Source organism: Microtus pennsylvanicus, chromosome 11 (genome assembly GCF_037038515.1).
Source record: "Microtus pennsylvanicus isolate mMicPen1 chromosome 11, mMicPen1.hap1, whole genome shotgun sequence".
NCBI lineage: Eukaryota > Metazoa > Chordata > Mammalia > Rodentia > Cricetidae > Microtus > Microtus pennsylvanicus.
In genome coordinates, this window is record NC_134589.1 from 15,897,527 (window position 1) to 15,922,903 (window position 25,377).

Below are 25,377 nucleotides of genomic sequence, written 5' to 3' on the forward strand. Positions count from 1 at the left end.
TGGTATACATCTGAACAATTATCTTGGATCATGTCCACCTTGTGAAAAGTCTACCTGCACATTTTAATTTTTAAAATTATTATTATTTTTTTTCGAGACAGAGTTTCACTGTGTAGCACCGACTGCCCTGGAACTTGTTCTGTGGATCAGGCTGGCCTCAAACTCAGAGATCCACCTGCCCCTGACCTGGGTGCTGGGGATTAAAGGTGTGCACCACCACCATCTGGCACAACAAAATAATTTTATTGGGAAGTTTTGTTTCTATACTTATCAAGAAATTTGGTTTGTAGTTTTTATTGGTCACATCATTACTGATTTTGCAGTGTGTTAATGACTTTGTAGGATGAACTTAGTAGGGGTCATTCCCTTTCTATTTTATGGAAGAGTTCTTTTTAAAAGGTAGGTAAGGTTTGGCAGTGAATCCATGGGCTTCTGCTTTGGTGTTGTTTCAATCTTGTTGCTTGTAACAGATCTGATTAAACTACTTATATTCTGATTTAATTTTAGAAGGATACATATATGTATGTATACACAGTACATATATATATACACACACATATATATTATATAATATATATATATACCCATTTTTTTTCTAGTTTTTTTTTCAGGTTTGGAATTTAAACTTTCAATGTCTCCACTGACTGGTCCTCTGGATTTCTTTGCAATCTGTTGTAATGTCCTGTGGTAGTTGACATCCTGACTTGAGAGACCCTAGAATTACCTAGGAGACAAGTTTCAGTGCTTGTGAGGGACTATCTAGATTAGGTTCACTGAGGTGGGAAGACTCACCTTAACTGCGGAAGATTCCATTCCATGGGTTGCGCTTGCGAACTGAAGAAGAAGGAGCAAACTCTGAGTGTGGGCACTCAGCCCTTTTTGTTTTCTGCCTATAGATGCAGTGTGACCATTTGCTTGACACACTGACTTCCATCCTTTGACTACTGGTCTGCAGGTATCTTTGCCAGTGAAGTGAGTGTTTTGGAGACAACAGATAGTCGGGATTTGGCTGAGTTCAGATGTTTAGATTTAAGATCATTATTGAAAGATACTTGCTAATGTTTGCAACTGTGTTGGTTGCTTTTCTGGATGGTTGGATTATCTTGTTCTTGCTCCTGGCCTGATACTCCAGGCTGTTCTGCCTCAGCTTCTCAAGTGCTGGGTTTACAGGCCTGAGCTACTTTTAATCTGTGTGCAGGTGTGTGAGGAAGTACACATACATGTGCATCTGTACATACATATATGTGTATGCCGGAGGACAACCTTAGGTGCTGTTCCTCAGGAATGCTACCTACCTCCTTAGAGACAGGGTTTCTCATTGACCTGGACTTCACTGATTAGGCTAGAATGGCTGGCTAGCAAACTCCAGGGATCCTCCTGTCTCAGCCTCCCCAGTGCCAGGATTACAAGTGTATAGTGTATACCATTATTGCAGGGATTTCCGCCCCCCCGCTTCTTGAGATAAGGTTTCTCTGTAGCTTTGGAGTCTGCCCTGGAATTTGTTCTGCAGACCAGGCTGGCCTCAAACTCACAGAGATCTGCCTGCCTCTGCCTCTTGAGTGCTGGGATTAGAGGTGTATGCACCACCACCACCACCACCAGACACTGCAGGGATTTTTATGAGGGTTTGGGAAACAGAGCTCAGGTCCTCATGCATTTTACCCACAGAGCCATCTCTCTAGCCCCATATATTGTTTTGAACTAGTGTTAAAGTCTTACTAAGGGTACAAAACATTAACTTTAAGGTTTCAGTTTGTAAAAATACTTGCAAGTATGTGCTGTTCTAATCACTACAGACTCTGTGGCATCAGATAGAAATTGCAAAAGGAGGGGAAGATGGGGGTGGGAGTTATATTAGAATGATATGCGGAGAAATGGAATGCTGTTTTAAAAGGTTTCTCAAGTGAGATACTCTGGGTCGGAATCTGATTCTCCTTTTCCTAGTGTATTAAGTTTGACTTTTTATTGAAATATAATTTACATGTGGAAGTGCAAAAATTTTTCTAACCTGAACAGATCCATGTGGCCATCACCAGACCAGAAAGCAGAACAATACTGAGGAGGCTACCCACACTCTGGTAAGTGCCTTAGTCTCTCTGCTACTGACCCATGATCTCTCCTGTGAGGATAGCAATGCCCACTCCCTGAGGTTGTCCTGAGGGTTAGATGAATTACTGTCTGCAGGGCAGTCAGGATGGTGGCGTGCTGGGCAGACACTGACTATTGTCATGATTCTCTGTGGACATTTAGACCATATCTCTGTTTCCTTCATCTGGAGATGGCCTCAAACTGTCGGCTCCTGGGCTCAGCTGAGACATCTTCGGGTCTCCAAGAGGCTGGATGTGAGAAGGGCTTAGAGAAGACCCTGACACCAGTGTGGACCTGCGGATGCTCAGACAAGTTACACATCTAGCCCAACATAAAATGTTCAAGACTTTATTTGCTGTGTGACACTGCATGTCCCCAAGGGACCTCAGGGGAAGAGGGGCTGGGGAGTGAAGCTCTGTCTTTCAGGTTAACCACAGAAAATACCTCCAACTCCAGCCCCAAGGTTTTTAGAGGTTTTTGGTGAAATGTCTGGTCGACCCTGGCCTTAGTTCTGGGCTTTTGAGGCAAAGGATAACTGAGCTGGGAGGCGATCACATGCAGCCCCAAGCAAGACTCAAGATCAGAAACCTCCCTTCTTCACTGACCTGAAGCAGCCCTCTGCCTGGTTTGCGGATTATGTGGAACCTGAAGGGGGTTGGGCCAAGTCCTGAGCCTCTTTGCTCAGGCTGTCCTCACCTGGCTCAGCAGTCTGTATTTCTCTAAGAAAATGGTTTTCAGAGTTTCATCCGAGGGCTGTCTGGCTCCCCCAAGAGGCTTAACTCTCGCCCCACAGTATTTCAGTTCCCTCATGGTGGCTTTTCTCTTGGGGTCCAATGACCCTAACTCCTTGTGAAGCCAGGATCTGAGCCGTGCCTCTGGAACTCCAGCTGCTTGGGAACAGAGTCGAGGTGTTCGGGAAGGGAGGGAAAGCGGGGACCGCTGATGTGTCCCTGTACTTCCAGGGGACACAGAGATGAGGCCAGAGGTGACAGGAGTCCCTCAGGCTGTTCCTGTTCTGAGGCTGGTACCAGAGTTTTGTCCACTGCCACAGCCAAGTGACGCGTCCTGGGGGAGAAATTCCTGGGCTTCTGAATATGTCTGTCCAAGTCACCATAGCTTAGGGTCTGGGAGGGAGGCAAAAAAGAAGGAGGTGTCCTGTGTACGGAGTCCTACCCCACCTCCAGGCCAGGCTACAGAGTTCTTCATTTGGGGCACGAATGTGTGTATATGTAGGGGTGTTTATGAGAGTGTGTGCACGTGCGTGCATGTGTGTGAATATTTTTGTGTGTGCAGTGCGTGAATATATAAATGCTCAGAGGTCAATCTCAGGTGTTGTTTCTTAGGAGATGTCTGCCTTGCTTTTTGTTACAGGATCTCTCACAAGGACCTTGGGCTTGTCAGCTGTGCTCGATTGACTGGCCCATGAATCCTAGAGCTCCACTTGTCTTTCCCTCCCCAGCCTTGGAATCACACATCTATACTACCACACCCGGTTTGTTTTACGTGGGTGGTGGTGGTTGAACTCGGGCCCTCATACTGCATGGCAAGCACTTTCCCAACTGGGCCATTGCTCCGGCCCCTGAGCTGCATCTTGATCCACTCTGACCTCAGGGATGCTCCTCCTCAGGAAGGTGGGAGAACCTCAGGGTCTTGTTGTCCACTTGTCTGAGCTGTGGGGTCTGTGACCACCGTCAGGGCTCTGCCAGCACCCTGTCCAGGCTGCTCCACCAGGTGATGTAAATCATAGGAAGGGCAGCAGGAGATACAGCTTCTAATCCTACCACAGACATGCTGAGGTTGGGCCGAGGATGGGAAACCCTGGGGATGCCCCTGTCTCTCACCTGTGCAGGGTGTTCCACCAGAGGCCTGGGCTCTGCACTCCATGTCACTGCAATGTCAGGAAGCAAGGCCAGGTCACTGGAGGCAGGGGCTCCCAGAGTGTAGCTGGTGTGGCCCTGTGGCTGCTGAAGTATCTGCAGGATGCGGCTGAGGTCTGAGGACATGCGGGATTCCAGTCTGCTAGACAGAGCAGACATGGTCAAAATCGGGGTTCTGAGAGAAGCTCAGAAAAAAACCTCTCCATTCTGTGACCTGACCTCTTCCCACTGAGTGAAATGGCAGCGTGGGGCTACCTGAAGTGACTTCCCCACTGGGACCCACAGCCTTGGCCCGAATTCCCTTGAGCATATCCTTGTCTTTCATGACACCAGGGACCAGGCATGGTTCATACCACATTCAGTCCTAATGATGCTTTGATGTAGGAATTCTAATTGTACCCATTTTACGATATGGCAAACTGAGGCAACAAGTTGTTACACTCAGAGCTTGCTCACACTCTAGCTTAGGAGTTACATGCCTTCCTTGCCTTTAAGCTTTCACTGTCATGCACAGGAAACACCCCCTTTCCAAGGACCTCTGGAATTTGTGCTGCTTCCCTCAAGATGTTTCCTTGGGCATGTACTAGGGTTTGCTGGAGGAAGCCATTCAAGGAATTATGCTTAGTGACATAGAATTAGAAACCTATGCTAAATGTGTCTGCCATTCTAAAACCCGACCATGCACCCAGCAATGCCCCTAAACTGCCAGGAGGTGGCGCCTAACCCAGCCGGATCCTTTTGCAGCTGCCCCACCCTTGCCAGGGAGGTTCTCACCTGCTCATCTGGGCCTGGAGCTGCTCTAATTTAGAACCTAGCTCCCGAGGCCAGCACTCCAGGTCCTGCTGTGGGTTTGGAGGACTTGGGGGCATTTGCTGTATCAATTCAGGCCAAAGTCCGGATGCATCCGAGATGCTCAGGGAAGGGGCTGCACCTTCAGAAGGGAAGGAGACAGCCTTTGCTATCGGATTCCCCAGGCCTGTTCCTTCTCACCAGAGTCCAAGTGCTCCCCCGGCTTGTCATGGGAATGCAGTATGAGGAGTGAGCGGCTCTCCTTACCCAGGAGTTCTGGGAACAAGGTCCTGTTCTTATGGAAGTCTGGCTTCCAGGACCCAACTGGGAGGGGAACAGGGGCCCTCAGGAGTGGCCAGGATAGGGATTTCTAGCCCTGGACTCATTGCTCATGGAGCTGCAGCCTGGGAGGGGGTGGGTGAGGATCTCTTGAAACCTTGATATAGAACCTCAGGCACTTGGCTAGTACCCAGCCCGGAAAGCAGCACCCAGCAACCAGTGAGCTGTCCCTCTCTGACTCAGAGGACACAGGCTGGCAGGCCTGGGAAGACGGAGAAAGGCTTCTATCCCCTTGCCCAAGGAAGAATCTTTCCCTACTACTGAGTGGCTGAGACAACCTCTTTCAAGGAGAGGCAGAATAGAGGGGTCACTAGGAGTGGCTGGGGGCGGGGGTAGGCAGGGGCTGTCTGAACTCACCTGACTGGCTACCACTGAGGAAGAAGCCTTGGCGGTCTTGGTTGCCTGGGGCCTGTTGGGGTGATGACTGGAGACCCCCATCTGCCTTGTAGGGAACAAGAGCAACAAGTAACAGGGGCCAGAGCTGGGACAGGCTCTTTCTCTGTTCCTCCCTGTCCCCAGTTCCCCTCTCTGGCCCTTGTAACAGCTGGATGAAAAAGTAGAGACAGGTATCTGGGCACATCCGAGGAGCTCTGGGTGCACCCTGGGAGCTCTGGGCGGCTCCCTGCAGGCTCCCTCCTAAAAGGGCCTCTAGCATGGGACCAGGTTTGGAGATGGTGACCTCACACCTGGTGACCAAGGAGAGTCCCCTGGAAAAGTCTATGAACGACAAGATGAGGGTGGACAGCAGAAGGGCTCCTCCCTCACAGCCTTTTCTGCAGTGTCCCAACACCTCAAACCTCAGCCTTGGCCAGTGAGTTCTGTTTTCGGGTAAAGACTGATCTGGAAACCCCTATCTAGTGGTATCTATGGGGGCATTCTTGGCTGTCCTCTTTCTGGCACCATGAGACTTGGGGGTACCTTGGGGTTATAGTTGACTCAGGTCAGCTAAGACCATGGAGATCACATCCCTTCTGCCCTAGTGTCCAGCTATAGGACACAAAGGCCACCAGATGACTCCCAATAGCTAGGTCAACCAAGCAGGGTGCTGTTTGGATACCTCTTGTGCAGTTCAAGAGAACAGAGAGGTGCAGGGAGAACAGCCTGGGAAGGGACAGTCACGGTAAGAAAATCTACCTCAGCACCACACTCCAGAGCACTGGTTCCAACCTCCCTAACACTGTGACCCTTTAACACAGTTCCTCATGTTGTGGTGACCCCAACCATAAAATTATTTTCGTTGCTACTTCATAATAGCAATTTTGCTAGTGATATGAATCGTAATGTAAATATCTGTGTTTTTCAATGTCCTTAGGTGATCCCTGTGAAAGGGTCATTCAATCCCCAAAGTGGCAAACTGGATGGGCTGGCTACTTTCACATCAACTTGACACAGGCTAGAGTTATTTGGGAAGAGGGAACCTCAACTGAGAAAATGATCCCCACCAGATTGACCTGTGGGCAAGCCAATGGTGCGTTATCCTGGTTGATGTATGAAAGCCCAGCTCTCTGTGGGCAGTGCCACCCCTGGGATGGTGGTCCTGAGTGCTGTGTGAAAGCAGACTGAGGAAGCCATGGGAGAAAGCCAGTAAGCAGCACTCCCAGGCCATGGCCTCTGCATCAGCTCCTGATTCTAGGTACTTGCCCTGATTCTCTTGGATGAGGGACTTCAAGCTGTAAGATGAAATAATAAACCCTTCCCTCCCCAACTTGATTTTGATCATGGTGTTTATCACAACAAAACTAATCCTAATTAAGATACCCCAGAAATTAGATGTCTCTTGCATACCCTATGGCCTCTTTGGCTCTTTAAATAAATCTCACTTTATTTCTCTTGGATTGCTGAGTGATAAACTTAAAAGACAGCTGCTGTATCACCATGCCTGGCACCATGAGCCCTCTGGATGTTAGACCCCCTGGATTTTTTTATTTTATTTTTTTAGCTTAGTGCCATGTAATGGGAAAGCCCGGGTTTTAAAGTCAGACAACTTGAATTCATATTTTTGGCTTTTCCATCTACTTGCCGTATGGCTCTGGTCAATTTACTTATCCTCTCTGATCCCCAGTTTATTCATGCCAATAATGGAGATAAGACCATTCATACACAAGGACAAGACCGAATTAAACAACATAAAAGAAGCCCAGTACTTAGTTCCCAGTAGTTACTCACTAAATGGGAGCTATCATTATAGTTAGGGCTGCATTGACCATAGCAGGCACAGAAGCACTCCAGCAAAGGCTGTAGGAGGAGTTGAAGGGAAGGGGCAGTGGTCAAATGAGTCCTTTAGGCCAGGCAGGCCAACTCCTTAGCAGGCCGGCTGGGTGCTATCCACACCCAGCTTCTGACCCACCACCACCCTGGCCCACAGGCCCAGACTCACGTCCCGCAGGTTGAAGGTGACCTCCAGCTTACTCCAGAAGGTGTCTGCAAAGGCAGGGTACATGTCGAGCACCTCCAGCAGGTCTGCTCGATGGATCTTATGCAGGTCACAGTAGGTCAGGGCACGCACATCGGCACTAGATTTGCCTGGCCTGGCATGGAGACTGACGGGCTCTCCAAAGATGTCATTCTTCCCTGCTAGCCAGAAGGATGGTGGTCCCTCCAGGGTCTGATTGCCTTATGAAGACCTCCTCTGGGGGCCCCTTGGCTGTGATAGTCCTAACCCCCCACCTCAGAGATCCCACAGAGCTGGGGCCTGCTGCCAAGGGGTCTGCGGACAGGGTACATTGCTGGCTTTGATGGAGAGGCGTATGAGGAGGGCCTTTAACCAGTCCTCAGTTACCTCAGATTCCCTCAGAGATGCTCCTGCCCTGAGAACATGGGTTCTCCTTTTTTTTTTTCTCAGCCCCTCAGAACCACCTTCTGCCAGAATGTCCTTTTCTTTGTCTATACTCGTTGGCACAGTTCCCATTCTGGTCCAATGCCAGTCAATGACACCAGAGGCTCCTTGCTCCATTTTCTTCTGCTCCCCTCGAGCCACTGACACTATGGAACACATGACAGAGGACTCAAGGATGGAAGCTTCCAGATCCCCTGGGCAGGACCCAGAGCTTCGGTTTCTTTGTCTTCTTATTCTCCATTGTACACATAGGGAACCAGCAAGACCCTGGCAGGGTGACCCTGCGGAGCTACCTCCCACCTGCACTTGAGTGTCTTCAGCCCTCAGATGGGCATAACGGTGCCACCTTCATCACTGTGGTGTTTGCAGGGGCAGAGGTGGTGGTGTTTGAGAAAGTCCCTCCCCAAAGCAAGGGGCCCCATGCTAGGTCAGTGTAAGAAGGCACAAGGAGAGATGGACTGGGTGGATATAGGGCAGATGGTCAAGGTAGGTAGTACAAGTACTGGGTCCTTTCAGAGCCAGGAGTTAGGCTGGCGATGGGATATTAACATGAGCGAGAGAGTCTCCCATAAGGAGCCCTTCAAATCCCTAAAAGGCAGGCACTTAAGTTGCCAAGGTTACAAAATTATCTGTCTTAGAACCGGATGCAACCAAGAGCTCTGGGCCCTGAAAGAAGGAGGGGCTCATACTGCCTACCATTGTTAGGACAAGGAAGCAGGGGCTTTCAGAAGGAGTAAAAGTCCAAGAGAATCAAGGACTAGGCCCACAGAAAGAAGGGAATTTGGGCATAGGAAACAGAATGTGCTCATTCATCCCTGCATAGCTAAGGCTGAGAGAAGAGAGGCCATGGACTCTGGTATCTTTGACTCCCACTGCCCCCAGGAAAGTCTGGCCTCCTCAGCCTTGTGGCACTGTACAAATGACAGTAATGATTTCACACAGACAGAGGGATAGATGGAGGCTAGGCTAGTGCCACCAGAGAACAGGATGGAAGGGAGGGGACTGGGCCTTAGAGAAAGAAGGGACTTGCTGTGCTCACACATGGACCCTGAGCCTGTATGTCTGGGCAATGTAATACCAACACTCATTTTTCTTTTTACACATGAAAAATTACTATCTAATGTCTATTTCTACTGGGGACAAGATGAGAGGATTTCTTGTCTCTCACTGAAACTTAAATTGGGCCAGCTTCTTAATTATTAATATAAATTATCCTCCATGCAGGTGGTAATATGGCTTGGGTGAAAGGGAAGAACTCGGAGGAGTTCGTACTGTAGGCCAGCCGATTGGGAGACCAACTGGGTCTACCTGCCAGGTACAGGGTGGGCTCTGAAGACAGAAGAGCACTGGAGTCACGGCGTGACGAGAAAGAGTTGTCTAGCTGCAGCATGGAGCTGGGGCAGGAAGACTGGACTCAGAGTGACCCCACTGGGTGGCATCAGGGGTTTACACGTGTCCACAGACCACAGGGACCCACCAAAGGGTTCTGAGTGAGAGTGGATCTGTGCAGATGTGTCGCAGGTGACTTTTGGAAAGTGAAGAACTGAGGATGCACCTAGGGCCCGTCCTCTGGACACTGCTCCCCACGCCTGCCCAGGAGGACGGACCCAATGGAAGCCGGAGTGGAAAGCAGCTCTGTTAGTAAGGGCAAGAATGCTCTGTGCATGACGGGGTGGGGGCAGGGGACTGGAAACTGGCAGAATGCTCCTGCAGTTGGCTTTAGCCCAGACAATGGAAGGGCAGGAGACGCTGAAGAGGCCACCTTTGAGGGAAAGTGATGGTGTCAAGTTGGGATCTATTGCACCAGGTCTGGCTTTTTAAAAATTATATATATAAATTTTTTTTTCTTACAGGGTCTCTCAGAGCCTAGGCTATCTTTGAGCATGTATCACTCATGGAATCTAGGCCTTCACACATGCTAGGCAAGTTCCCTACCAACAGCCACATTCCCAGAAGTCTACCTGTTTTGATCTAAGGAGACCTTGGGACTGGGACACAGCTCTGAGGATTCCTGTGGCTCAGGCTGTGGGAGCAAGGCTGGCCCAGGTGAGGTGGAAGTGGGATGGGAGCAGAGTGCAGCCCTGGGTGACCAGCCACTGAGGGCAGGGTGATGGAGAAGGTGGGCAAAGGGGGCTGGAAGAGAACCAGGTCATGGAGATCAAGATGGGATATGGCTGATGTTAGACTTGGGAGGACCCCGAGGTACTTGAAGTCAGCAGACTTGCCCAAGGTCACATGACAAGCAAAGAGCTGTGCTAAATGTGCTAAGGAGTCTTCGGGCTGGGTATAAAACTCGCTGGGGCCAGCAAGATGGCTCAGGAAATTAAAGGGCGTGTGGCCGAGCCTGACAACCTATGTTCGATTGCCAGAGTCCCCATGGTGGAAGGAGCAAAGGGACCAAGTCGTTCTGTGACCTCTACCTGCTGAAGTATTTCAGCACAATGAATTACAAAAAATTTTAAACAAAGCAAAAAACATTTAAGGGTTGGAGAGATGGCTCAACAGTTAAGAGCACTGACTGCTCTTCCAGAGGACCTGGGTCCAATTTCCAGCATCCACAAGGCAGCTCACAACTGTCTGTAACTCCAGTTACTCCAGGGGATCCCACACCCTCACACAGACACACTTGCAGGCAAAACCCCAATGTACATAAAATACAAATAAATAAATCATTAAAAAAACAAAACAACAACAACAAAACCTTTTTAAAAAAACTCTCTGATGACCAACCTGGCCCATAGTTGTTCAGTAAAAGGTATCATGATACTCATTAGGAAGAAGGTGGTCCAGGTAGGTCCTCTCCAACCTCAATGTCCAGGGCAACCCCCATGACTCACCTAGAATGGCCACGACCACATCATCGCGCAAGATCTCGATGGAGCCTCGGGAGATGAAGTAGAGCGTGGAGAGCACGTCGCCCAGGTGCACCAGCGTGTCCCCAGGCGGCGCGTGCGTGGTCTTGAACTTGACCGCCAGGGCTCGCAGGCACCCCTTGCTGGCACCGTGGAAGGCGGGGCAGTGCTGCAGCAGCGCACGGTGCAGATGCAGGCAGATGTCGGCCTGCAGGCACTCAGGGAAGCCCTTCAGCACCTGCGGGTGGAGGGGGGGCGTGGCGAGTCCCTCTGAGCTGGGGCTGTGGGTGCTGTGGGTGCCGTGCGGTGTGGGAAGTAGGGGTGTGAGGCAGGCTACACCGGGCCCTGGACCTCCCCCAGGGCATGAGTCACACCTGGTGGCCCACCCACTCCTCATTAGGGCTTCAGGGCTCACCGCATTCATGTCGATGCCGTTTGTATAGGACCAGGCATGCTGGAAATACTCTTCCAGGCGCTGCCGGAGCGGGTTGGGGATCTGGTGGAAGCGAATGAACTCCTTGACACGCAGCATCTGCGTGTGGTAGCGCGCAGTGCCCGAGTACAGGCGCTGGATGATGGCCGACACGTTGCCGAAGATGCTGGCGTACATAAGGGCTGGGGGCGGGGCAAGATGTGAATGGGGAGCTCTTGGGTGACTCCTGGCTTCCCAGTTTTTGCAGCACCGCGGGTAAGCCCCCCTCTTTGTCCATGGTGAAAGCAGAAGCGCCAAAGACAGCACTAGCACACACAAGGGACAAAGGTGCCTGGGCTCTACTTTGTGCCACCTGGCGTCTTCCAGGTTCTGAGGCCAGACTTTTTCCAAGAAAGAACTAGGGCATTCCCCCCTCCCCGCAAGCTCAGATTTGTTTTCTCCCTTGAGTTGCAAAAATAAAATACAGGAGAAACTCTTGGCCTCTCATTTTCACCTCCCCCCCTTTCCATTTCCTTGTTTTTGTTTTTCTAAATGCTTCGAACATGGCAACCTAATGTGTAAATTTCCACACCACCTCTAGAGTTTTTAAACCGGGTGTTTGGGGAGGCAGGAAGCTCTGTGCCAAGACTCTGAGCACCCAGCCTCCCAGCTGACCCCTGGGCTGGCCCTAGGACTAGAGAGTGGGCCTCCTACAAAGTCAAGACCTTTGGCTTCTCCTCTGGAAACTGGGCTCCTAAGGGAATTTGACTTGGATGTCTGTGAGTACTCAAAGGAGTGGCTGGTAGGACCAGCGTCATGGCACAAAGCCTGTGCTAAGAGCCCAGGTTGCTCTCAACTCTCACTACCTAAATTTTTAAAAATAATTTTTTAAACAAGGGCTCCAGGTTTTTTTTACATTGTGCCCTGCAAATGACTTTGCCCAGAGCAGCGTCTCAACAGTTGCTAAAAATCTCTCTATGAGGGATACGCGCGAATACACAAATCCACACGCTGCCCACATGGGGTAGCACCCTGCTAGGACAAGGCCACACTCACAGCCAATGAGCATGACGCAGATAGAGAAGACCTTCTCCGAGTTGGTGTTGGGCGACACGTTGCCGAAGCCCACACTGGTGAGGCTGCTGAAGGTGAAATAGAGGGCCGTGACATACTTGTCCTGTACAGAGGGTCCCGAGGCTGGGTCACTGCCGTTGTAGTGCTTGCCGAGCTGTGCACCCAAGCTGTCCAGCCAGCCGATCTTGGGCTCCAAGTAGGGTCGTTCCACGTTGCCGATGGCGTACCAGATGCAGGCCAGCCAGTGCGCGATGAGCGCAAAGGTGCACATGAGTAGGAAAAGGACCGCGGCGCCATACTCAGAGTACCGGTCGAGCTTCCGAGCCACGCGCACCAGCCGAAGGAGGCGTGCGGTCTTCAGTAACCCGATCAAGGTGGTGGTCTGGGGGCAGGGAAAGGTGGAGAAAGCCAGGGAGGGCAGTCATTCCACAAACACGCAGGAAAGTACCAGGCACTGGGCAGTAGAATATAAGGCAAGAACCGTAAGGGGTTCTCAGCCAAAGTACAGACCAATGTCCAGGCTGCTAGGAGAGACGCCCAACGGGACTGGGAGCAGGTCAGAGGAGGCTGCATAGAGATGATGCAGGAGTGCAAGATGGGAAGGAAGTTACTTCTCCAGGCAGACAGGAGGGAGAAGGAGGGGAACTTGGAATAGGGCCACGGGGGTGTGGAGGGATAGTAGTGTGGCCCATATGGGAAATCAAGTATAACCTTCAGCTGAAGCTCAGAGTAGCACGCAATAGGTGTGCTCACCTCATCTGAGCCACTGCGGAAGATAAGCAGGTCAAAAGGGATGGCAGCCACCATGTCGATGAGGAACCAGCCCTTGAAGTAGTGCACAGCGATCCGTCGGGGGTGGCTGACCACCTCGTCGTTGGTGTTGACGTAGGTGGTTCGGAAGTTGATGACAATATCCACGACAAACATAATGTCCACGATGAGGTCCACCACAGTGAGGGGGCTACAGGTATAGCCACAGGTACCACGCTGTGATTCGTCCTGGTCGCTGAGCAGAAAGGCAGCTGAGTAGGGCGTGAAGACTGCTGTATAGATGACCAGAAGCAAGATAAGCCAGTCCCACACAGCCTTGAAGGGGCTGTAGTGTAGGATGGTACCTCGGTGAATGCGCGGCGCCTGTAGTTTATACTCTGGTAGTACATCTGCTCCCAGGGACAGGACCTGGGATGGAAGCCATAGTGATCAGTGAGAACAGCCAGCACTAGTAAGACAGATCTATGGGTAGGTCTGGCGTGGTGGGGAGGAAGCTGTGGGTGGGTCATAAAGATCATGAAAGGCAGGGTGACAGAGGAAGGCCACACAAGGGAGCAGGTTCATTAAGGGACAGACATGTTGGGAGGAGGTCAAGGAAAGGAGGAGAACACAGCCCTACCACATGGTTGATCCCAGGAAGCCTAAGCTTTCTCAGAAACAGCCTCTCTTGGGGTGAGCAGGGCCAGGGCTAGCGCCATCTTGATTATGTTCCAGGAAGAGCCTGGGTTGAGATGGTTTGGTAGGCTGTTTGTCTTCGATAGGTTTTGGAGGCCTACTGGTTCTGTTTGTTTGTTTATTTGTTTGTTTTAGAGCTAGAGATTAAACCCAGGGCCTTACTATACATGGCAGACAAGTGTTCTACCATTGAGCTAACCTCCCAACCTAAATTTAGGGCTCTTGATGGAAACAAGTCACTTCCAGATGAGTCTTCACTCCTGAGGGCCAATGAGAGTCCTCCCTAGGCCAACTCACAGAACATCCCATAGAAAGAGCCAAATTTGGGGTTAGAGTTGAGCCAGTATGGACCTCAACAGGTCCTGGGCTCCATGGAGCTCCATCTATAAACCTCATGAATCATTCTAATCTGTAGAGTGCTTCCTCAGCCCTTGTTCCCTTGCCTCCAAGACTATAACAATGGACAGTTGCTAAGACAGAAGCCAACAATTCCCAGGCTCTTTCCAGCTGCCTAGCATGTAACAAGGCATATGGGGAATTAGGAAGCACATATGTTTTGAAGCCAGGCACTTCGGCCTAAATTCCAGGGTTGCTGTTTGTTTTATCTGTGCCTTAGGACAAGCCGTGTAACCTGTGATACCCCTGTTCCCTTGTGTGTAAGACAGGACAACAAACTGCATAGGGTTGTGATTAAACATGATGGGTCTGTTCGCTTCTGGGTCATCCCTACTCCATCCTCCTCCTTCGACAGTGTTCCAAGATGATAGGATCGATAAGGGATTGACCACTGAGTCCTCCACCATTAATTCCATTTTAAGGAAATCAGCCACGCAAGGCTTTGCTTGATCTTGCAGACAAGATCATCAGTAGATGGGATCACAGGAAGAAAGAAACCAGTCTGAGGACTGATTTCCACTAAAGTGATCCTCAGTGGGAGCCATAGTATTCTGCTGTGTCTGTCTTTTGGCCTTTGCCCATTGTTTATTTTCCCAGGAACCCACCTGGGATCCTACATAGACTGGGACCATCTTTTTTCATTTTGTTTTCTCTGTTCTACCCCTCTATGTAGCCCTGATCCCGTGGTTACTCAGCCCAATAGCCCTTGTCTCTTCACCTAGCCAGCTCTGGGTCCACATGAACTTTCAACCAGGACTCACCAAAGCATCCCTGGCAGCTTGAACCCTGATGCAAAGAGGCAGGTCATGTTGCCACACCCTGGGATGCCAGAACTCGCCTCTCTGCCAGGTCTTTTCTTAGCCCTGTCTGTGAGGCTACATGGTCTCCTCCATGGACCTGACGCTGGCTGTGCTTCAGATGAGAAGGGGCAGGAAAAGGATTGTTCCTCCCAGTCCCTTGTTCATCAGTGCCCTAGCTCTTCTCCATGGTTTAACAAAGCTCATTCTGTCTCCTGAGTTGGCACTACTTAATGTCAATGGGTCCTCAGAGACCATTTGGTCTAACTCTTTCCTGAATTTGATAGCTCTGAGGCTCAAAGGTAGGGGTGTCCTTTGTCCAAGGTCACATAGTGAGTCAGTACCCGGATCCTGGTCACTCGAGTCTCCAGCAGGATTCTATTCTTTTCCCTCTGGAAGAAGCAGGCCAACAAGCCCCATGAGAAGGGTCAGCTGAAAGGGGGGATTCAGGAAGGGACATTTGCTTTGGGCTGACCAAATAGCAGCTGCACAGGAGGGGCATTTAGGGGTGGGTTACCGATAATTCAAAGTTAGCTAGCAGGACCAGTATTGCCTTGCCTCTGCCAGGCATCCTGTGTGCATACTGAGGGGAGTGGCCATCATCCACTGTAAGTGGCCGTGGCAGGGCTCATACCATCCCCTTTCCTCTCCTTTTCTTTGTATGGTCTTGATCCTTGTACTACTCCCTCCTTGTGATGGCAGAGCCTTAGGCAGGCCCTACGGTGGCCTGTGTGCTCTCTCCTCCTACATTTCTGGCATCTCTAGGCCTAGAAGGAACTCACATGCCTTGTGAATCTCAACCTCTGGTGGTTTCAGGAGCTGGGACGTGGTCTCACGGCAAACCTTCATGTCTTAAGAATCAGACTCAAACTGTACAGGAGGAGGAAGACTCAGACCAAGACGTGAGGGGGGTTGACAAGTCACACCTCAGAAAAGCTGAGGTCCAATGCCTTGGAAGGGACCCTGGGAGGTCTAATGCAGCCCACCACCCTTGCCCTGCAGACCCATACCTGGGTGACCTTTTCAGTGACATTCTGCGTCCGCTCCACCACCTTGTGGGGAGCAATGATCTCGATCTCTGTGGTGGAGCCTGAGCGGTGTTTCTCTAGGTTGAACTCCACGAAGTTGAGTGTAAACTGCGGGATCTGGCTGACGGTTCTGTATTTGCCCCTGCCTGGGCCAGGCCCCTGTCCACTCGGTCTGCTGTGAGAGCCCTCTGAAATCAGGGTGAGGGTTAGAGCAGCCAGGGCCAGGGTGGTGGCCTTGACCCATTCTCGCTCCTGCTACCACCACAGCACTCACCAGAGCCTAGGAAGCTGTGTGACCACAGACGCTGGGTCAGGCTTCGGCTGCTGCTCTTGGCCAGGAGCTGGGCCAGGTCCTCAAAATTGAGGATAAACATGATGACAGACCCGTCCTCATTCTTCACAGGTACCACATCGACCAGGCAGCGGAAGCTGGAGGCTGCAAATCCCATTATGGGGGATAGGGTTGGTTACTGAGGAGGCCCTTCCTGCAGTGGTCCAAGTGAAAGTCAAGTGAAGGATAGCCACTGGAGAGAAGAGGCCCGGGCAGTGACTAGAGCTATTTGGCAGAGGGTGGGTGAAGCTGTCCAGCAGGTGCCCGCCTGCCCGCCCCCGGCTTCCTCGGGGCAGAGCTGCTCATTAGAGATAATATGGCATCAGGTCCAGTTCATGCTCAGCCCGCAGCTCAGAGCTTAGGCCTGAGGTTTGCTTCTGTGGTAATTAAAACAGAACAGATGGGGGTGGATTAAGTGGGGGCAGTGAGGGAGGGCATGCCATCCTCCTGTAGTTCTGCATGGCCCTGGGCTCAGCTCCCTTATAGCCATCCCACCAAGATGCCTGCTTCCCTGACGCTGGAAGGAACTTGCTAGGAACACATCAAGAGCTGGGCACGAAGCCAACTGGCACATTAGGCCTGAGGAGGTCCTGGCAGCAGGCAGATGAGAGCTCGGAGAAAGTGATTTGCTGGAGCTGGCAGGAGACACGGGGTGAGGACCCCTAGTTTCCCAGCAGATAAGAGGTTCAGGGAAAAGGAAAAGGGTCTCAGCTTTGAGGATAGGGCTGGAATGGCGGCCCCAGGCAGAAGCAGGGACCAAGGAGTAGAAAGGGTTTTTGATATAAAGGGGGTGGGGTGGGGAGAAGGCATTGTGGAAACAGAACATCTTACCATCCCAGCTCCAGCTGTTGGCACCTTCTGCCTCTGGCCACGCTACCCTCCCCTTGCTCTAGAGTCACGCCATGGACTCATTGGCAGGTGGGTCAATACGAGTTAAGATGCTGCCTACCTCAGAGTCCAGCCTGGGGGTAGACACCCCTTAGGTGTATTATCTGTTTTAACCCAAGCTATTGGTAGGTGTCAGTTCCAAAAGGATCCCCAGGGACAGCAGGCTCAGGTGACCATGAAAATCAGAAAGCCAAGCTGCTTTTCCAGAGGGCAGGTTTGAGTCTGTATCACCTGTCCCCGGGATTGCTGGTTAACGAGGAGAACAAGCTTGAGTGAATGTGGGGGGACGATGGATGCGAGCTATCTAGTAGGGACACTGGTACTGTGGGGACCTCTGGAACCACTCTTCATCTTTCCCTGACTTAGCATTCACTTTCAAACCTGGGGTGCAACTGTGCCTCCCCATCCTCCCTCCCACTTTTCCTCCAGGGAGCAAGGAATCTCCTGGATCAGATTCCTGGAAGCGTAGGCACCAGGCAGCCATCTGCCAGCTGCTGCCTGGGCCCAGGGGAGACATCCACACCAGAGACACTGCCTGCCTGTTGAGCTACTTACTCTCAGTCTCATGGTGCTGCAGTGACTCTGGTCAGTGTGGGGCCTGGTGATGTTCCTGTCCCTAAGGCCACACACTATGCTCCTAGTTTCTCTGGTACTGGGGAAATCAGCCTAGTACCAAGTGGGGGAGGGGTAGAGCTGGGCAGAAGGGCAGGTGCACCAGACTTTCTATGTCCCTGGGAGTTCACAGGGCTAGCTTTAACTGGTTGTACCCCCATTGGTGCACAGACTTGGAATGGACCCTCCTATCAGTAAGAGCTAGGAAGTTGGTACGGTCCTTGTGTGGCTTTTCATGCCACCAGGCAGGCTACTTTGGTGATAGACAGGGGTCTAGGAGGATTAGCAAAAAGCCCGGATACTTTCTCTACCTACAACCTAATCTGGCTATCCTCGTACCTGTGGCTCAGAGGTCACAAGTAACTGGGTGAGTGGAAGAGGGAGTAAATTGTTCTTGCTTGTGCTCAGGAGTGGCAGTGTGCCAGTGTCTGTGATTGGTCCCTGGAGGAAGAGCCAGTCTCTGCCTCTTCTTCCTTCTAGGAGTGTTCCTCTCTAATCATGATCAGTGAGTTTGTCTGGCCCCTAGAACACACCTCTTTTGCTCTTCTATCTCTTGGCTATGTTCATTTTGTTTTTCATGACTCACATCCTTTACCTCTCCCCACCCTGACCCTCACCTTCTCTTCAACATAGCCTCTTTGTTATCTTTTGTTTTTTTTGGGGGGGGGGTCTGAGTTTGAAACCCAGGACCTCATGCATGCAAGATAAATGCTTTACCACTAAGCCACACCCCTTGCTCTGCCCCAATCTCTATGTGCACCACACCTAGTGCTGGGCTGAGAGCCCTTTGGGGCTGATGCTGCAAGCTGATACTACCAGCTGCATCATGCAGCTCCTGGCTTTACCATTCTGGCATTTGTGGGTCAGCATGTGGAAAACACAGAGGGAGAGTGAAGACAGTCCCTGACCTCATCCTTGCCCTGTCCTTTGTATCAGGAGCTACAGATCAGAGAAATTGCAGGTCTCCTCTAGTCTAGCTTGGGGACTAGGGACTCTGGTTTGGGCTCATCAGAGTATAGTATTGCCTGGTGAAGGCAAGCAAGGCTAGACCCTCTGGAGGTGTCTGTCAAGACAGAGGCAGGGGTTAAGGATCTGAGTGCAGCCTGTGCCTCCCTCTGGACAATTATTGGTTCTAGCTCTGCCATAGTCTCCCTTCCTTAGCTGTTGGGATTTTTCTTTCCTGACAGGGAGATAGGGGAAAGGCTCTGATTTCTACAGTTCTCTGATAGGGTCATTTTTATCTAGTACCCTGGTCTGTGAGCCGGCTATGCAGACACACAACTGTAGTTCAGTGGATACAGACTGTGACTTGAGTTTTCAATAGATTACCCTTCTAAAGGGAAAGAGGAAGCTGGGCATGGTGGCGCATGCCTTTGGTCCCAGCATTCAGGAGGCAGAGGCAGGTGGATCTCTGAGAGTTCGAGGCTAACCTGATCTACAGAGTGAGTTCCAGGACAACCAAGGTTACACAGAGAAACCCTATCTCAACAAGAAAATAGTGGTGGGGGTTATAAATAAACCAGCTGGGGCTGTGTTTAGGGCCCCTTCCCACCATCCTGGTGTCAGGGGTTGGGGCCAAGAGAAAGAGAAGAAATCACCGTTAGGATGACTTTTGGCAGGAATATGTATGCACATGAACATGGCTCTTTTAAAAAAAGAGTCCCATGGTCAGAGTGGACTGTTAATGTGGACATAAATTATCTGAGCACCACGGGGCAATGCAGGCTCTTTTTGGTTTCAGGTCAATTAAGGATGGTCCAGGTGATCAGAGGTTAAATAACAGGACAAGGAAGGTCTGGCGATGAAAGGGTGAAGCCTGGAATGATAAGGCATTGGACATATGGTAATTCTCTGTTTTTATCCGAAGCTGGTCTCCAAGACTAGGTTCCCAGGGTCCTTTCTGTTGCCTAAAGAACCTCAACAAACTTCTAAAGATCTGAATCTTGATCTCAGGGGCCAAAATTTGGCTTTGAACTTTGCCCTTTGTCCAGATATCTACGGGTCTGAAAGCTCTGACCTCCCCCCCACCCCCAGGATTTAGGATTGTCCCTCACTCTCTGGTGTACAGGTAGAGCTCTGAGGTCAAGCAAAGACACAGAAAGGACCTACTCCCTTGCTACCTTCACTTCCTGTTGTGTCTTGTTCCTTGGGGACCCTTCTCCCTCCTCTGACTGTCACCTCTTCCTTGCGATGATGGTGGAGAGGTGAAGTCACAGCTTTTAAAAATATTCTGACTTTGTTAATTAACCCTGTGAGTACAGCCCACCTAAGCCAGATTCTTCACAGCCTCCCGCTCTTCTCTTCCTCTAGGGCAGCATCTCCCACCTGCGACTCTCTTGGCTAGTGACAGAAAGGGACAGCCAGGGGGCGGCCAGGATCTGAGTGAGAAGCTCCTGGAAGCCCATAAACACACACACACACACACACACACACACACACACACACACACACACACCAAGCCTCTGGAACTTGGGCTCTTAGCACCCCTTTGTCCCAATCTAGAGGTGCCTGCCCTGTTTGTACACTCTGATGGTCCTCATGCTCTTTTCCATGGGGGTAACTTCTCTCTTATGGGTGTTTCTCACCCCCAAACTCTTGCCTCCAAGCTTGGAGAGAGTTGAGGTCCTTTCTTCCTTGGGATTACTTAGAACAAACATCTCCAAGGGAAGGTTCCAGTTGGCCCCTGACAATGGGATCTCAGGATCTATGGAATGAAGGGAGTTATCTAAACCAATGGTTCTTAAAATTGGCAGCAAATCAGAACCACTGGGGAGATGTCTTTTTCCAGTTACACCTGCCTGGCTTCATCTTGCACCTTATGAGTCAGGCTCTCTCTAGGGAAGGGATGCTTTGCAAAACACGGCCCCTGGTAGTTCTGATGCAGAACCAGATTGGGTGGGGAGACCCCAGTGATTTCTGCGAAACTTTCAGTTTCTGCTTGTAGCTCCATTACCCTCATCCACTTAGGAACCCATCTCCTGAGGGGAGACCCAAAAAGACTGCTGGTCTCTTGGTCATCAACTCCTGGCTTGTGTTTCTGTCGAGCTTTCTGAGGACTTGGGCAATAGTAACAATACAAAGGCCAGCTGGGTAAATCACCTGGTTAAGGCAAAGCCAAGACCCTATCCTCCCAAAGAGATGGACTTAAGTGAACCAGGCCCAGTCTTCTTTTCCAGTCAGCAGCCCCCACGCATTGGCTAGCCATAGAGGCCTTGGGAGCTGGCTCCTCCCTTAATCCTCAGAGCAGACAGAGATGAGGGAAGGTTAATTTCCATCCCAGCTGCTTGACAGCTGGGGCTGACAGTGACAGAATGGAGAGCCAGGAAATGGGGGAGAAAAGGTAGAGCAAGAAAGAACCCCTGTCTTAGACCAAGAGTTGGCTCAGCCCTGTCTCAACTCCCTTAGAAGACATCCAGGGCTCATTGCCTCCCTCTGCTAATAAAACTGAGGCCCAGAGCGAGGATAAAATTTGTCTTTGACTCTTAGGTCAAACCCTTCCCCCAGGCCACTCTGTGATGGACGAGAAAGACGGCCCCCAGAACCTTTGGCCCAACTGTGTCTCACCATCCTTGCGGTAGTAGAGGATGTCCACTTTGCACTCTTCAGCCCCAAGCAGGGCCTGTGCCAAGCGAGACACAGCACTGCTTGGAGTGTTAGGGCCTGTGAGGAAGTCACAGGTGCAGGGTCGCTGCATCACCTCCACCCGGGAGTAGCCAAAGAGCTCGCAGAAGCCATCATTGCAATAAATGATGGCACAGTTCTCCATCTGTGCGTTGGCAATGAGGAACTTGCGACCTGGAGTGGGAGGTGAAAGGTAGGAAGACCCTGGGCAGCCAGAAATGGGTAGTAGGGAGACCAAGATTAGAGGGACCCATGGCAGCTGAGAAGGGGATTTTTATGCAGGAGCAGGCAGGGACCAGAATGAAGGAGGCAGAGGTCGGAGGAGGGTGGGGTGGGGTGGGAGGACCAAGAGTCCTGGGGGGAAGGTTATTCCCTCGAGGGGATGACTGTGTCAGGGAACAGAAAAGTAGAGGTGCAGAAGTCAGGTCTGGGGGCTGAGGAAAGACCAGGACAGCTAGGGTCAGTGGGGGTGGGAGGAAGGCCCCGGAATTCGGGGTCAGAACCAGGAAGCAGGACTGAGACCATCTGGGAGTCAGACAAGCTTATTGGGTGAAAAGCAGGAAGTCAAGCAAACCTCTAAGAGAGGCATGGGAGGTCTGGAGGGGTAAGCGGGACAGTGACTGAGAGGGGAGGCCAGGATTTGGGACACCAAGGAAACTGCTGTGGGAGGTTTAAGAGCTGCATTCTGCCCCAGAGAGAACATATGAGGAGGTGTTGGGGACATCAAAACGAAGCATTATGTATTCAGAATCTAACCCTCCCTTTCGCCTCCTTTTCCTTCTACCCCATCAGAAGTTAGTACAGAGTCTGGCCCCTGGGGCCATCCAACCAGCACGCAGATAGTCCCCCACACCCCAAAACCTCACACTTACTCTGGCCCTCAAACTTGCGGATGATGGTGTCCAGGTAAGTGTTTTGGGGAGCGACGTGGCCTCTGCGGACTGGCATCTTTCCGTAGCAACACTTGCTGAGAGTCACTCGCGACCTGGTTCCTGGTGTCTCCCGTCAGTTCTGGGGCTCAGCGGCTTCTGGCTAGGGTGGGCGCCGCCCCCAGGGAGGGCTGTCGGGCCCCGCCCGCCCTCCAGCGTCTGCCCTCCCCGCCCTCACTGATCCTCCCCCGCCCACGGCCAAGCGCGCCTCCTCCCGCACCGGGCTCTCGCCCGGGAGCTGTCCGCGTCGTGGTGCTGAAATAAGCCAAGAGCTGGCAGCAAGGCGGGGTCCAGGACCTGGACAACTTCTCTGATCTAGCAAGCAGTCTGAATCACCCTAGGGAGAGGGGCAGGGATCCTGGACCTGGGATTCTCTGAAGAACTTCGGCTCATGTCCAGTGGCCTCAGCATCTCCTTGAACTCCTTCTGAGTACTGAAGGGCAGTTTCCCAGGCAAGGAAAGGCAGAAGTTGTTAGGGGCTTCAGGTAGGCTTTTGTGGAAGGTTATCTCTGGATTTGGCTGCTAGTCTGACTGTGGCAACAGGACACTTAGGTGTATTGCCCATAAATGCCTTCCAGCAGGTCTAGTGGAAAATCCAACTGGAGCCTGTTCTAGGAAGATGAGGTAGGATACACACGAAGACACCAAAAAAAAAAAAAAATGTTCTGTTCGGCATCTTCAGGGGCCTTGGAGCTCTTCACAGGAAGATCTTCAAGGAGGAATGGCTCTAAACTGACTATTAGCAAGTGACCACTGATAAACATGTCTATGCAATGATTAAAAACGAACACATTAGAAGAAGCAAATTGGGGCGGAATGAAGTTTATTGAACAAGTTTTTTTGGAGAGAAGGCAAAGAAGGACCACCATTCATTAAACATCGTGATGGTGGACTTGAAACTTTGCAGAAGGTCCCAAGATCAATTTTTTTTTTTGGTTTTTTTCGAGACAGGGTTTCTCTGTGGCTTTTTGGAGCCTATCCTGGAACTAGCTCTGTAGACCAGGCTGGTCTCGAACTCACAGAGATCCGCCTGCCTCTGCCTCCCGAGTGCTGGGATTAAAGGCGTGCGCCACCATCGCCGGGCCCCAAGATCAATTTTGAGCCACGTCTTAGTAGCAAGCATTTAAAGGGGAGCATGCACAGGCCTAAGGATGGCATCAGTGCAAAGGGACTGAACCGGGTGATGGGAAAGGTGAAAAGGCAGAAAAAACAAACCCAATAACTGATAAACAGCTCCCAATACTAATTTGAACATCCAGATTTAATTGCTGGACAGCTAAGTTCTTAAGCAGTTTGACGTTCAGAAGGAAATTAGAAGACATTCAAAGGAAAAATTCTGGTAGAAATAAACTTTACAAAGTGGGTGGGGAAGGGGAGATGGCCAAGGAGGTTCAGCGAGGCTTCTGCTGTGGTCCAGGTGAGAGGCAGGGAGTCCCTGGCAGCTGGATGTGCCTTTGCCACGCAGAGTCGCAAAACCTGGTGGGGGACCTCGGCCACAGTGGCTGAGAGATGAGAGGGCTGCCAAGTGTGGCCTCCTGGGGGGCAGAGGTGTCTTGGCTGTCCCTGAATGTGGGGAGCAGGCTGTGGAAGAGAGGTGGGGACAGTGTCTCTCTCACAGTCAGTATTCAGGTGGCTGAGCTCTGAGGATGGACTCGGGCAGGGAGCTATTCATTCCAACATTTCCCCAGTCCCCATTGTGTACCAGGGCCTGTGCTGATCAGAGACATTACACAGAGTTCTCCTGGTGCGTATTAAGCCAAGTGGATCTGACAGCTAATAACGAGGACAAACAAGTGCATTATAGTAATAAATAAAGAACAGGATCTATGATAGAGACATCAAACAGGGTGCTGGAGAGTCTGGTGCTGGAGTAGGAGGAGCATGGGGAGTGGGTCTGGAGATCTGGAAGGAGAGAGGAATCAGGGGATCCACTCATTACTGAGTCCTCTCAACCTATGATTTGAGTTCAGATAGTATAAGGAAAGCTGGTCTCATGCTTAGGCTAACTGGTGTCTCTTTTCTGTGGCTTCAGGTTATAATCATTTCCCCTCAAACCTCCCCTTTTCTCTGACAAATACTGACTCCCAGGCTTCCCAGGAGTGCCTGGAACTTTGGCCCTAACTTACCTGAAAATATTGAGTGAGGTGTCACTGTGGTCAGGAGGCAGAAGGGAACAGGTTGAAAAGAGGCCCTTCCACACTTTCACAAAATTACCCTTAGAACATCAGATCCCAAATGCCCTCCCTCATGGCTGTCTTTTCCCTTCCCCCACTGGGCCCCGAAAGGTGTTGTTTGCCCTGTGCTCGCTCTCCAGGGCAACGGGCCAGGCAGCAGGTGTGTGTGTGTGTTGAACAAGGCTATCTCCAGAGTGGAGTGACTGGAGATGAGCTTTGTTTAAATATTAAAGAAGTCAATCATTAATCATGCCTGGCTCAGTGCCCAGCTACCCACTGTCTCCATTCGTGAGGACCTGCTTGGGGTAGGGAGAGCAATGGAGCAGTTTGTGAGGTTACTTGCATTTTAGGTGGTCAAACAAAGAGCCTTTTTGGGGCCTGGATTATGCAAACTGAAAGGGCATGACAGAGGACCATTAGAGTACTGTGGCTATACACAGAGCACAGGACTCAGGACCAGGGCATCAGCAATTCGTAAAGGAATGCCTAGTCCTACTGAAGGGCAGTGCCTAAGCAGACTGCAGCAGGTTCTTTTGCTAGGCATTCCTTGGATCTTGTAGCCCTAGGCAAGCCCCATAGCTAAGTGCCTGAAAAAGGAAAAAAGGAAGGATGTACGGAGAGTCAGTTCTCAGTACGACTTGGCGGAGAGGCTGTTTCAAAGGAACACAGCCACTGACTCCCTAAAACCGCCGTGTTTGAGCCACTGTGGGAAAGTACAGTTGGCCTGGAGCCCAGGACACACATAGATCACACGTGGTCACAGATCTGTCAGAGCTGTACCCCATGACAGTTGGCACTATGCCTGCAGACCATCTCCTCCCTGGCCTGTCTGTCTCAGCCATCCCCCTGCCCTTTCCCCCCAGCCTCACCAGTCTATGGTGGCTACTC

At 51.2% G+C, this 25,377-nt stretch overlaps 1 protein-coding gene across 5 annotated transcripts; it reads right to left on the reverse strand.

Annotated features, from left to right (window-relative positions):
- Positions 1-2,420: 2,420 nt before the first annotated feature.
- Positions 2,421-22,416, reverse strand: Kcnh6 (potassium voltage-gated channel subfamily H member 6). Of its 5 annotated transcripts, none has more exons than XM_075990379.1 (13): positions 22,259-22,416; positions 21,330-21,560; positions 16,209-16,370; positions 15,917-16,122; positions 13,021-13,446; positions 12,250-12,649; positions 11,197-11,396; positions 10,767-11,019; positions 7,471-7,664; positions 5,451-5,535; positions 4,740-4,896; positions 3,930-4,104; positions 2,421-3,153 (listed from the first exon to the last, which is right to left on the reverse strand). In XM_075990379.1, exons 1-13 carry the CDS (start codon positions 22,332-22,334, stop codon positions 3,088-3,090), a joined length of 2,631 nt encoding a protein of 876 aa, XP_075846494.1. In that variant the 5' UTR covers positions 22,335-22,416; the 3' UTR covers positions 2,421-3,087. The 5 variants fall into 5 exon arrangements, with proteins under 5 accessions (XP_075846494.1, XP_075846492.1, XP_075846491.1 ...); XM_075990377.1 differs by having other exon boundaries at positions 2,421-3,212; positions 22,259-22,415; XM_075990376.1 differs by having other exon boundaries at positions 2,805-3,212; positions 3,930-4,107; positions 22,259-22,395.
- Between the last annotated feature and the right edge of the window lie 2,961 nt (positions 22,417-25,377).